General features: G+C 32.0%; 1 protein-coding gene across 4 annotated transcripts in view; it reads left to right on the forward strand.

Annotated features, from left to right (window-relative positions):
* The window catches only part of LOC132731942 (poly(A) polymerase type 3-like), a 29,425-nt gene that overhangs the window by 3,911 nt on the left and 13,243 nt on the right, over positions 1–12,271 (forward strand). For all 4 annotated transcript variants that reach the window (XR_009625953.1, XM_060718243.1, XM_060718245.1 and 1 more), the window contains exons 7-21: positions 279–390; positions 2,275–2,364; positions 2,837–2,975; positions 4,715–4,790; positions 5,290–5,410; positions 6,332–6,422; positions 7,249–7,302; positions 7,830–7,940; positions 8,259–8,362; positions 9,342–9,411; positions 9,858–9,927; positions 10,210–10,419; positions 10,658–10,741; positions 11,061–11,186; positions 11,504–11,665. Coding sequence is in view for 3 of the 4 variants with exons in the window: in XM_060718243.1 (XP_060574226.1) it covers positions 279–390; positions 2,275–2,364; positions 2,837–2,975; positions 4,715–4,790; positions 5,290–5,410; positions 6,332–6,422; positions 7,249–7,302; positions 7,830–7,940; positions 8,259–8,362; positions 9,342–9,411; positions 9,858–9,927; positions 10,210–10,419; positions 10,658–10,741; positions 11,061–11,186; positions 11,504–11,665 (1,620 nt within the window). In the remaining variant the exon portion in view is untranslated. The remainder of the gene's footprint in view (positions 1–278; positions 391–2,274; positions 2,365–2,836; positions 2,976–4,714; positions 4,791–5,289; positions 5,411–6,331; positions 6,423–7,248; positions 7,303–7,829; positions 7,941–8,258; positions 8,363–9,341; positions 9,412–9,857; positions 9,928–10,209; positions 10,420–10,657; positions 10,742–11,060; positions 11,187–11,503; positions 11,666–12,271) is intronic.

Consider the following 12,271-nt stretch of genomic DNA (forward strand, 5'->3'; position numbering starts at 1 on the left):
GAAAGTTAAAAACATGGTTTTCTATTATGCTTGTTTATATAAAAAGCTGAAATAACTTGTATTACTGTCAGAGAGATGCTTGTTTGTAGCCTATTAAAACACATATAATATAAATTTTATTTTCAAAATAGAAATGATAAATTGTTAATAGTGAGACATAATTAGATTGTAATGTTATTTTCCCAAAATGCTACATATACACTGTTATTATTGTTTCATTTTTCAGCTGAATATATTGTTATATTATTTCAGCTTGATATGTTGTTTTATTATTTCAGCTTGATATGTTGTTTTCTCGGTTAGCGCTGCCAACTATACCAGAGGATATTGATCTCAGAGATGAAGCACTGTTAAAAAATCTTGACCAAAAATGTGTCAGAAGTCTTAATGGTAGGTTATCTTTTGTCCAGCTTGCTTATATATATTAGTAATAGGTCTACCGGTACTAAACGAGTGATTGACTTGTATAAAATGGTCAGTCTTCACAAAATCTCAATCAAAAACATGTCTTGGTGTAATAGTTTGTAGGTTTTATGATTTTCTGAGTTTATTAAAGAGCCTTAGTTTTAGAATGTCTAAATAAATTGCCTCAATTGTTTATCTTTTGAAATTTTCGAAATGACCAGTGGTTTTTTGAAGGGGGAAATATAATGAGATAATGCGACATGGGTGCACATTTAATCAAAGTTTCTATTTAATGCAATTTAATGCGCAAGGCAATCTATAGTGATAGCTTTCAGTTTTCAATTTTTGAAATTTATCTACAAACTGATCAAATTCATCTTTGAAGCCACGGTTCTGATGACAAATGTACATGGTGGCTTTTTAGAGGTAAATATTGCATTTTAAGTGGGAAAAAATAAAGGAAATGGATTGATTTCAATGTAAAATACATGTAAAGATCACTAACCTAATACAATTACTAGTATCATGAAGAAATCAGATTTAAAAAAATGATGTGACATGAGGGTAGGTTGTTTATATGCATTGTAGTTTTGTTTGAATATCAATTGACCTTGAAACATTAGAAGAGCATCATTATCTTAGAGAATTGGAAGGGAATTTATGTTCTTGGGATTTTGTTATTATGCCCCCACAGAGTGGGAGCATATAGCGTTGCACTTGTCCGTCCGAGTGTCTGTCCGTCCATACGTCCCGAAATCTTGTGAACGCAACTCCTCTTAAACCGGATGGCAGATTTTGCTTAAACTAACAGGGATGAACAACCTTAATGTGTAGATGGTAGTAAAGGAAGGAATTTTTGCTGTGACCAAATTTAACAGAATTATGGCCCTTTGTTGATTTTTTCACTATATACTATGTAGAAATTTTGTGAACGCAACTCCTCTTAAACCAGATGGCAGATTTTGCTTAAACTTCCAGGGATGAACAACCTTAATGTGTAGATGGTAGTAAAGGAAGGAATTTTTGCTGCGACCAAATTTAACAGAATTATGGCCCTTTGTTGATTTTTTCACTATATACTATGTAGAAATTTTGTGAACGCAACTCCTCTTAAACCGAATGGCAGACTTTGCTGAAACTTCCAGGGATGAACAACCTTAATGTGTAGATGGTAGTAAAGGAAAGAATTTTTGCTTTCGACCAAATTTAATAGAATTATGGCTCTTTGTTGATTTTTTCACTATATACTATGTAGAAATTTTGTGAACGCAACTCCTCTTAAATTGGATGGCAGATTTTGCTTAAACTTCCAGGGATGAACAACCTTAATGTGTAGATGGTAGTAAAGGAAGGAATTTTTGCTGCGACCAAATTTAACAGAATTATGGCCCTTTGTTGATATTTTCACTATATACTATGTAGAAGTTTTGTGAAAGCAACTCCTCTTAAACCGGATGGCAGATTTTGCTTAAACTTCCAGGGATGAACAACCTTAATGTGTAGATGGTAGTAAAGGAAGGAATTTTTGCTGCGACCAAATTTAACAGAATTATGGCCCTTTGTTGATTTTTTCACTATATACTATGTAGAAGTTTTGTGAACGCAACTCCTCTTAAACCGGATGGCAGATTTTGCTTAAACTTCCAGGGATGAACAACCTTAATGTGTAGATGGTAGTAAAGGAAGGAATTTTTGCTGCGACCAAATTTAACAGAATTATGGCCCTTTGTTGATTTTTAGTTTTCAACTTGTGGCACATGTAGTCCAAAAAATATTTGACCTAGAGTCATAAGATTGACAGAACAGTGGCGTGTGGGGGCATCTGTGTCCTATGGACACATTTCTAGTTTTTTATTTTATTGTTTACAGGTTGCAGAGTGACTGATGAAATATTGCATCTTGTACCAAATGTTGAAAGCTTTAGAATGACCCTGCGTGCCATCAAATTATGGGCTAAAAGTAGGTTATCAAATTACAATCATCTATCTTTAATGTTATACAAGAAATACATTTGAAACAGTCCATGGGTAATATAAGAGATTGAGTATAAAAAACAGCAGTCAACATACAGTCATCTGACTCCATGGACGTACACGCAAGCCTGTATCTTTAATGGTTTGATAGGCATATCATTTTTGCCACTCAGGCAGTAGTATTCAGAAAGTAAGTTTAAGGTATTTCTTATGTAAGATAACAGAAACTCAACAAAGAGCTTGAAGCTTTAGTCTGGGTGATTGCCTTAGATATAAGTATTAAACACTTGTAATCCACTAAAACTGCAATTATGATTAAAACAAATAAAATGTCGAAAATATTTATCACTAAAAATTGGTGTCAATTTCTAAAAAAATTATATAGAAATTTTTGTATGAAAAGAGTCTGCAGAGGAATACAAGGATCACAGTTTCAAATCTCAGTTTGATATTTTCAGGACGAGGAATATATTCCAACTCATTGGGGTTTCTTGGTGGTGTATCATGGGCAATGTTGGTGGCACGTGTTTGCCAGTTATATCCAAATGCTGATCCATCTACTCTTGTACAAAAATTCTTTATGGTTTATTCAACATGGTAAGTTAGAAAAATTATATGTTATTTACTTAAGAATTGTTAAGTCATTTAGTTCAGGACTATTTCAATCAGATGTTCTTTATATAAGAAAAAACACATTTTTAGCTCGACTATTCGCAGAATAATCGAGCTAATGCAGTCACCCATTTGTCGGCGTCCCTGTGGTTAAGGTTTTGTATGTAAGCTGGTATCTCCATAACTACTGAAGGGAATGGATTGAAACTTCACACACTTGTTCTCTGTGATTATCTAAGATGATTGGCACAAGTCCCATAACTCTGATTTGCTTTTTTTCATAATTATGCCCCTTTTTCGACTTAGAAATTCTCGGTTAAGTTTTTGTATGTAAGCTGGTATCTCCATAACTACTGAAGGGAATGGATTGAAACTTCACACACTTGTTCTCTGTGATTATCTAAGATGATTGGCACAAGTCCCATAACTCTGATTTGCTTTTTTTTATAATTATGCCCCTTTTTCGACTTAGAAATTCTTGGTTAAGTTTTTGTATGTAAGCTGGTATCTCCATAACTACTGAAGGGAATGGATTGAAACTTCACACACTTGTTCTCTGTGATTATCTAAGATGATTGGCACAAGTCCCATAACTCTGATTTGCTTTTTTTCATAATTATGCCCCTTTTTCGACTTAGAAATTCTTGGTTAAGTTTTTGTATGTAAGCTGTTATCTCCATAACTACTGAAGGGAATTGATTGAAACTTCACACACTTGTTCTCTGTGATTATCTAAGATGATTGGCACAAGTCCCATAACTCTGATTTGCTTTTTTACATAATTATGCCCCTTTTTCGACTTAGAAATTCTTGGTTAAGTTTTTGCGTGTAAGCTGGTATCTCCATAACTACTGAAGGGAATGGATTGAAACTTCACACACTTGTTCTCTGTGATTATCTAAGATGATTGGCACAAGTCCCATAACTCTGATTTGCTTTTTAACATAATTATGCCCCTTTTTCGACTTAGAAATTCTTGGTTAAGTTTTTGCGTGTAAGCTGGTATCTCCAAAACTACTGAAGGGAATGGATTGAAACTTCACACACTTGGTCTCTGTGATTATCTAAGATGATTGGTACAAGTCCCATAACTCTGATTTGCTTTTTTGCATAATTATGCCCCTTTTTCGACTCATGAATTCTTGGTTAAGTTTTTGCATGTAAGCTTGTCTCTCCATAACTACTGAAGGGAATGTATTGAAACTTGAAGAGTTTGTACCTTTTCAGACAATTTTATGTATTCATATAGGTAAGCATTATTATACTCAATGAAACACCCTTGTGACAAATTTTCGAATAGTCGAGCGTTACTGTCCTCCGACAGTTCTTGTTTAATATTGTACAAGGTTGTATAAAGCAGTACTAGGCTCTAGATAAAGAAGCAACTGTCTTCTACTTAGGTAGAATAAATGAATGTTGATATTTTGGATAGGTTTAATTCCTGTCTTATATGATAGCAATCTGAATCATATTTTTATCTTTATCATAATGACATTATATTGGTTTTGATTATTTGATGGTATTTTACTACACTAATGAAAGTACTGATGAATATACTATTTGTTAAGAGATACATTTTTTTTTTAATTTGACATGTATAATTCTCATACACAAAAAGTATACTTGTTTTTGAAAAACTAAAGTTTTTGATACAAAACAATTTTAAACTTTAAAAGTTTATCTTTAATTATTACAGAAAGTTTTATACTCTTATATAATTTCAGGCATTGGCCACAGCCAGTTCTGTTAAAGGAGTTTCAGGCTGAGAACAAATTAAATCTAACAGTTTGGGATCCAAGGGTATGTGAAATTTTCTTCCTTATTAGATATTAAGTATTATTATTTGCCTCGATTTAAAAATACAGGGACTGAAAGTTGTAGCATAAATTTGACAGATTGTTGGGAAATCAACATATTCTCTTATCACTTACAGTACATTGACTCAAATTCTTTTATAAACAGTACCCTCTGTCAGATTAAGTAGCTATTCTCATAGCTGGTTTTAAATTTTAGATCCAGCTAAAGTATGTCAGAAATAACTGTGAAATAATTTCATCTTAAAACTCAACCAAATATCGTGTGATAATTGACCTTTTTTGCTGCCATTATAAATGATTTTAGTAGACATTTCTTCTTTAATACGGGGTCTTTATTCTCAGGGCAAAAAAAGGGCAGATGGACCCTCCTTATGCATAGAATACACACATTTTTGCTATTATTATTTTTTCTGGCTGAGGCATACAAATCACAATCGAAGAGATGAAATAATTTTGTTATTGTTTAATTTTTTTGATTGTAGATAAACCCTTCAGATCGGTTTCACCTCATGCCAATCATTACACCAGCATATCCATGTCAGAACTCCACATTTAATGTCACTAAATCTACCAGACAAATCATGATGGACGAATTCAAAGAAGGTGAGTTAATTCAATCAAGAAGACAGATAGTTTTGTTTTCACCTGTAACAGTTGTGTAATGAACTAATCTGCTTTTACTTTTTACTTTGGAATAGTTTATTGGTGGGAATGATGAAATTATGAATCCTAAAGTGAAACAGGTAATACTGTCTAGGTGAGCAGTCTGGCTTTATACTGATTTCATCGTCAAGTTGTTAAAGCTGCAAGCATTTTTAAAGCCAATGATTTAGATACAACTTTCTGTGAAAGAAGAGAGATCTGGTGAAGAGATTTGGAGTGTTGTTTGTTACATAGAAACTGAAATGATTGTTAAGACTATATCCTGCTTGCTATAAAATTTTGATCTTTAAGACAAAGGTATGGTGTTTTATTCAATAGATTCCAATATTATATACCTGAAATAATGCAAAAAGGATGTTTTCTATCTTACATTTAGAGGAATATTAGTATAACACCTTGAAAAGTTGGTGATAAATGTTAACTTATTGATAGGTTTATTTTAGGGTATTATTATTTATTTAGACAAATTTATTCATATCAAATTAGCAATAAAGCTTTTGTTCCTCAAAATAATTTATAAAATGCATGACTTGTATAAGGAAATGTTAGATTTGGGACTTGTTTATTTAAATATTTGATAACATGCATGTTAATGGTATTAAGGTATTCTATGACAATATAAGGCTGTTCTTTTTATTGTTTGAGTTCTTTCCCTTTAAATAGTTGATAACATGCATTTTAAAGAAATCCAGGAAATTTCAGTCTTTTTTTCTTCAAAGTTGGAGTTCTTTCCCTTTGAAACAGTTGTAAAGAAATCCGGGTTTTTTTTTGTTTTCTTTTTTTTCAAAGTTGAAGTTCTTTTCTTGAACGGTTGATAAAATGCTTGTTTAAAGTATTAATAAAAGTTGTTCCTATTTTCAGGGCTGGATATTACCACTGAAATATATAAAGCTGGTGAAGATGGAGATTGGAGTAAATTATTTGAACCATCAAATTTCTTTCAAAAATACAAGTAAGTGATTTTCACCAAAAGTGTGTATTTGTAGGTCATTAATTTTGCTTTTTATGCCCCCACAATGTGGGAGCATATAGCGTTGCACTTGTCCGTCCGTCCGTCAATACGTCAGTCCGTCCGTCAGTCCGTCCGTACGTCCCGAAATCTTGTGAACGCAACTCCTCTTAAACCGGATGGCAGATTTTGCTTAAACTTACAGGGATGAACAACCTTAATGTGTAGATGGTAGTAAAGGAAGGAATTTTCGCTGCGACCAAATTTTACAGATTTATGGCCCTTTGTTGATTTTTTCACTATATACTATGTAGAAATTTTGTGAATGCAACTCCTCTTAAACCGGAGAGCAGATTTTGCTTAAACTTCCAGGAATGAACAACCTTAATGTGTAGATGGTAGTAAAGGAAGGAATTTTTTGCTGCGACCAAATTTAACAGAATTATGGCCCTTTGTTGATTTTTAGTTTTCAACTTGTGGCACATGTAGTCCAAAAAATATTTGACCTAGAGTCATAAGATTGACAGAACAGTGGCGTGTGGGGGCATCCGTGTCCTATGGACACATTTCTAGTTTGATACAGGCATCAAAGTCTTTTCAAAAATACAAATTTTTTGAACCTTCAAATTAACTGTAAGAATTAATAAAGTATATTGCATTCTTTCTACAAATGAATCAAGTAATGGATTTGAAATAGGGTATATATGTATATAAAAGTGAAAATAATTGAGTTCTATGTCTAAATGAAATTATATACATTGTATTGAATTGTGTGTTCTTAATGTGTTCATGTAATACTTTATATCTATGTTTTATATATTTTTTTCAGACATTACATAGTATTAACATGCTCTGCAGAAGAGGAAAACAATTACCTTGAATGGTAACATTTAATTTCTTCTTCTTTTCTTCTTCTTTTTGTCCATTATTAATTTATTTATAGACATTTTTAGCTCGACTATTCGATAAGAATAAGTAGAGCTATTGCAGTCACCCGAGCGTCGGCGTCAGTGTCGGCGTCTGCGTCGGCGTAACCACTTATGTTAAAGTTTTTGTAATAGTTCAAACATTTTCAAAGTCCATGGAAAATACAGGCACATGGAACTACATATTTTCTAAAAGGCACAGGGAAAAGTGATTTAAGATTTGCAGTTGTCTATTGATAAATGGCAACAATTGACTTGACTTTCTAACTTTGATGTCTTTTTCAATTTCAATTATATACCATGTGTTTTCTGTTTTCTATGTTCAAACATCAATGTCAGTCCCTTAATCTTAACTTGATTTTGAAGTAATTGAACTAAAATGTTTCCTGTCTCAAAACACTTCTGACTTAACTTAGTTAAGATACAAATGTAAGGTATGTATTGAATGTGATTTTATTTGATATTTATAATTTTCTATTTGAAGGCAAGGGTATCTGGAATCAAAGATCCGACTTTTAGTTGGGAATTTAGAAAGAAATCTCTACATTTCATTAGCTCATGTAACACCTGATTCATTTGGTCCATTAGATGAAACGTGAGTAATTATACTACATTTTCATAACTTATTTCTAATGATGTTACTTTCTGAGATTTTAAGCTCGACTATTCGAAGAAGGTCAAAAAGTACTATAACCTTTGTTACAGTACAAAACTCTTAGACACATGGTACACTTGAATCAACTCCCATTGGCCTATGGGAAATTAATATTACAAAAATAGTGAGAGGTTATGATATGAAATGTTGCCTGATTGAAATTCTTAACCTTAATATGTTTTGTGCTGAAATTTTGATGTTCTTACACAAAAATTCAATGTAATTTAATTGAAATTATGTTTGTTTAATGTATTTCAGTGATAGGCAATATATGTGTCGATGGTTTATTGGTTTGTCTTTCGAGAAAGTGGAGAATGCCAATGTTGATCTCACTTTTGACATACAAAGTTTCACAAATATTGGTAAGCCTATATTCATGATTGATTTAATTAGACTGTATGTTGATGTGCATGTGCCTAGAGTAGAACAAATGTTTTTTTGGGTTTTTTTTTACTATCGGCCTATTAGTGTCACCTTAGTGGTTGGTTAACTACCAACTATTGGTCCAATCAATAGGCATGTAAAATCTACCATAAGAAGTGTTTCATATAAATCAAGGTAGCTATATTGAGGTCTCTGTTCATCTCTGAGGTTCAGTCGGGATTTTAAAGTGACATTATGCTCATATTTTCATCGACAACTGAATTGACTATACATTTCAAAAGATTGATGCTATAATGGTGATTGATTGAAAGTCGATATTGGAAAACATTTTGGACAAAATATAAATCTGTCTTAAATATAAGACTGCCCCACTCTTTTTATAGTTTGAACATTACAGGTAAATTATGACAGATATTTACATAAATTTCCTTACCCCAAGTGAGTAATTTATCATTCATGCAAAGTAAATTATAACATTGAAAGCAATGATGGCAAATCGTAAACTTATTTTGACTTTTACATGTTCACTCACTTTATATCCTTGCATAGGCATAATGTCACACTGTAATCATTACACTAAGAGTTATCTGGTGTCTTCTTCCACCAGTAGAGTTAAAATGTAGCCACATGATTATTGAAGTGACTTATTCCACCAGCACCCACCATCCCTAACCTAAAAAAATTAAAAAAAGGAATAAGATGAAGATCATTTCTTTGAATAAATGTTTGCTGGAACTGATTTAATCATTCTTGATTGTCAGGTCTCTGTTTTAAACAAATATAAAAGCAATGTGATGGTTCATTTAGAGTTTAAGGGTAACTAATGTAGCGATTTTAACAGTGTTTTACATGGAGCAACTAATGTAGCCATTTTAACAGTGTTTTACATGGAGCAACTAATGTAGCCATTTTAACAATGTTTTTTTTACATGGAGCATTTATTTCTTTATTTTACAGTATATAAACAGGCAATACATATAAAATTATATAAAGAAGATATGAGGGTGGAAATCAAACATGTTAGAAGGTAAATTATTGTTTGTAACTGTTGAAAAATTATGGGGAAAAAATGATATTGTTGAAGTTAATAAAATTTATGGATTAGGTACATTCTGCTAGGACATTTTTGAAAGAAAGTGAATTACTGTTTTTTTTTTTATCACAGAACTTATAGTTGACTTACTGACAGTATGAAGTCTGACTGGACAACAGGGTTAAATTAAATATAAGCTGGCCACATTGATTAAGCTAGATGTTTTGTTGGGCGTACCCTGTCTTTTTATTCATTCTTGTTCCACTGATTCAATATTTGTTTTCGATACCAATGCAATAAAAGTTCAGATATTTACCAAACTTAATATTCTTCGAGCAAGCTTTATTATTGCTTGAATGTTACAATTTAGTGTAGGTTGTAATCATGTTTCGAAGCTGTTTTTATATGCATTGAATTAAATTTTAAATAATTTTTATTAGAAAACAACTGGACCAATTTGTACCTGCTGATATTCTGACAAGAGGTTGTAAAAGGTCCACAAAACGTTCGGTAAGCTATAGTTCATAAACATTTTGAATATACATTGGCACAAGAGTGAATTTCAATATTCACATTTAGTTATAGATCTATATATTTATGGTTTGTTTTTGTGTTGATTTGAACAATGTAGATATGATATTTACCTCCAGTAAATAATTATACAAATAAAATATTATTATGTCTTCTAGTTTAGGTAAAAAGTTCTTGTTTTCATATTCATAATATTATCATGAATTTTAGATATGTGTATTGTAGCTCATAAAGAAAAACTTATAATCTTTATTAATTCAGGATGCTCGTCAGAGTGCGGGAAACTTGGCCAAGGTTGCGTCCCCAGATACAAGGACATTGTCTCATAGTAAATCTGATACAGAATTATTACACACGGGAGAACGGGAGACTAACTGTGACCAGAACACTGACGTCAAACAGGAAGACTCTGGTGACAAACAGACTAAAACACAAATCAATGGGGATACAGCTGAAGAAAAGGACCAAAGGGTGGGAAAGAATTTACTGTTGTTCAAATGTTTGTAAAGGAAAATGAAAGTTATTGAGCAATGGTTGAAAAATATATACAGCATTATGTTTAAAAAAAGTTTTTTTATGATTTTAACTTTGTAAAGTTCAGGAGAGATTTTTAGCCTCTGTTTGGAAATGCATGATTGGAAATTTGTGATGTAAATCAATCTCATAAAGCTACATTTAAAAGTAAATATACTGATTCTATCTATTACAGAAGACACCAGATCTGATAGTGATAGAAGATGAGCCTGAGCAGAAAACACCTGTACACAATAATGTCCTCAAAAAACCTATACAGGTAATGTGTCCTAAATGATAGTTTGATATAAATGTATACCCATACTAAATATCTAAATCAGACTTTGAAATAGATGTATATCAAGTAATATTTAAAAAAAAGGATACAGGTAAATACATGTGTAATATCCATTAGATAACTTGCTGTAGATATATGGAAATATATTGATTATTTAAACACTGAAAATTTCCACAAACTAGTTATGACATGTATATTTTCAGTTATTACACATAGACTTCCCTATAATAGAATACATATAGATTTATGTAAGATAAAAAAATTTCATAGTTTTACGTATGAAAGTTATTTCTTTGTATAGGACACTGTTGGTTCACCAATGCACGTAGACAGTGGTATGAATAGTCCAGTATACAAGAAAAGAGAAGGATCTCCACCAGGTTTAAACACACCAGTAAAACGCTCAAGATCTACAGATGATTCTCAGGTAATTCTTACATCTAAATTACAACTTGTAGATAAATCTTTAAACCATTTGATTGTCATAATTGTGCTTTTTCTCCCTACTGCAACAGCTACTGCCATCTTCTGTCTCTTACCCAATTGAAGGATTTTTTTTGGTTCATGAAACAAACTGATTCTGGCATGTATTGCCAAGCCTTTGCTGTGCTCTTAATTTGTCATAGTGACTTTGGGGATCACTCTGGTTTCATTAATGTAACTGAAATTCTTATATTTGGATGAATTTTATTTTTATCTTGGAAAAATGAAATGATGGTTATGTTATTATGATGATAATTACAGGGAAGCTGTTCACCCATGCATACAGACCCTAGTCTGCACAGTCCAACATTAAAGAAAGACATATCTATTTCTAAAACTGTAGAAGAATTCAAGGAACCAATGCAAATAGAAGAAAAATCCATACCTGTTATATTGTCAGGGGGTAAAGCTATAGAAAAAGTGGTAAGTGTAATGTGAGAAAACCTATTTCATACACAGCTTTTGTATAGTGGAACTCTCTTTAGATGCTGTTATTTTACTTCTGTAAAAATTGACTAAAGGCAATTTTATGGAAACAATTTCTAGTCATTGGCCAATATTGATAAAACTGATGAATGGGACTGCCGTAATCTGAATGAATAAATGGAACTGCACATGTCTTATTTAATTAAGTTGAAATTGAATTGAATTAATTAAGGACTGTTTGTCTGTATAAAAAATTAATTGGTTTGACTTTGTCTAATTAATTGATGGGACTGCCTATGTCTGAATTAATTAATAGGATTGTCAACGTCTAAATTAATTGATTTCACTATGTCTGAATCAGTTGATAGGAAACCAATTGCCTGTTTTTGCTGTGGATTTGAATTCTGCTAGTTACAAGTTCTTTAATGTATAGAAGTTATCCAGCTAGCTTTTATTGTGCACCCTGATGCCTGGAATAATGTATAAACGGGTACCTGAGGTCTTTCTCTTCAGTAAGGCTAGAAAGTCAACATATGATCAATACTGTGACTTAAAATGACTTAAAATCAAACAAATAACTTGGACATAGAATTTTTACTAAAG

This window comes from Ruditapes philippinarum, unplaced genomic scaffold, assembly GCF_026571515.1.
Source record: "Ruditapes philippinarum isolate M1 unplaced genomic scaffold, ASM2657151v2 ctg1754_1_1_1_1, whole genome shotgun sequence".
Classification (NCBI taxonomy): domain Eukaryota; kingdom Metazoa; phylum Mollusca; class Bivalvia; order Venerida; family Veneridae; genus Ruditapes; species Ruditapes philippinarum.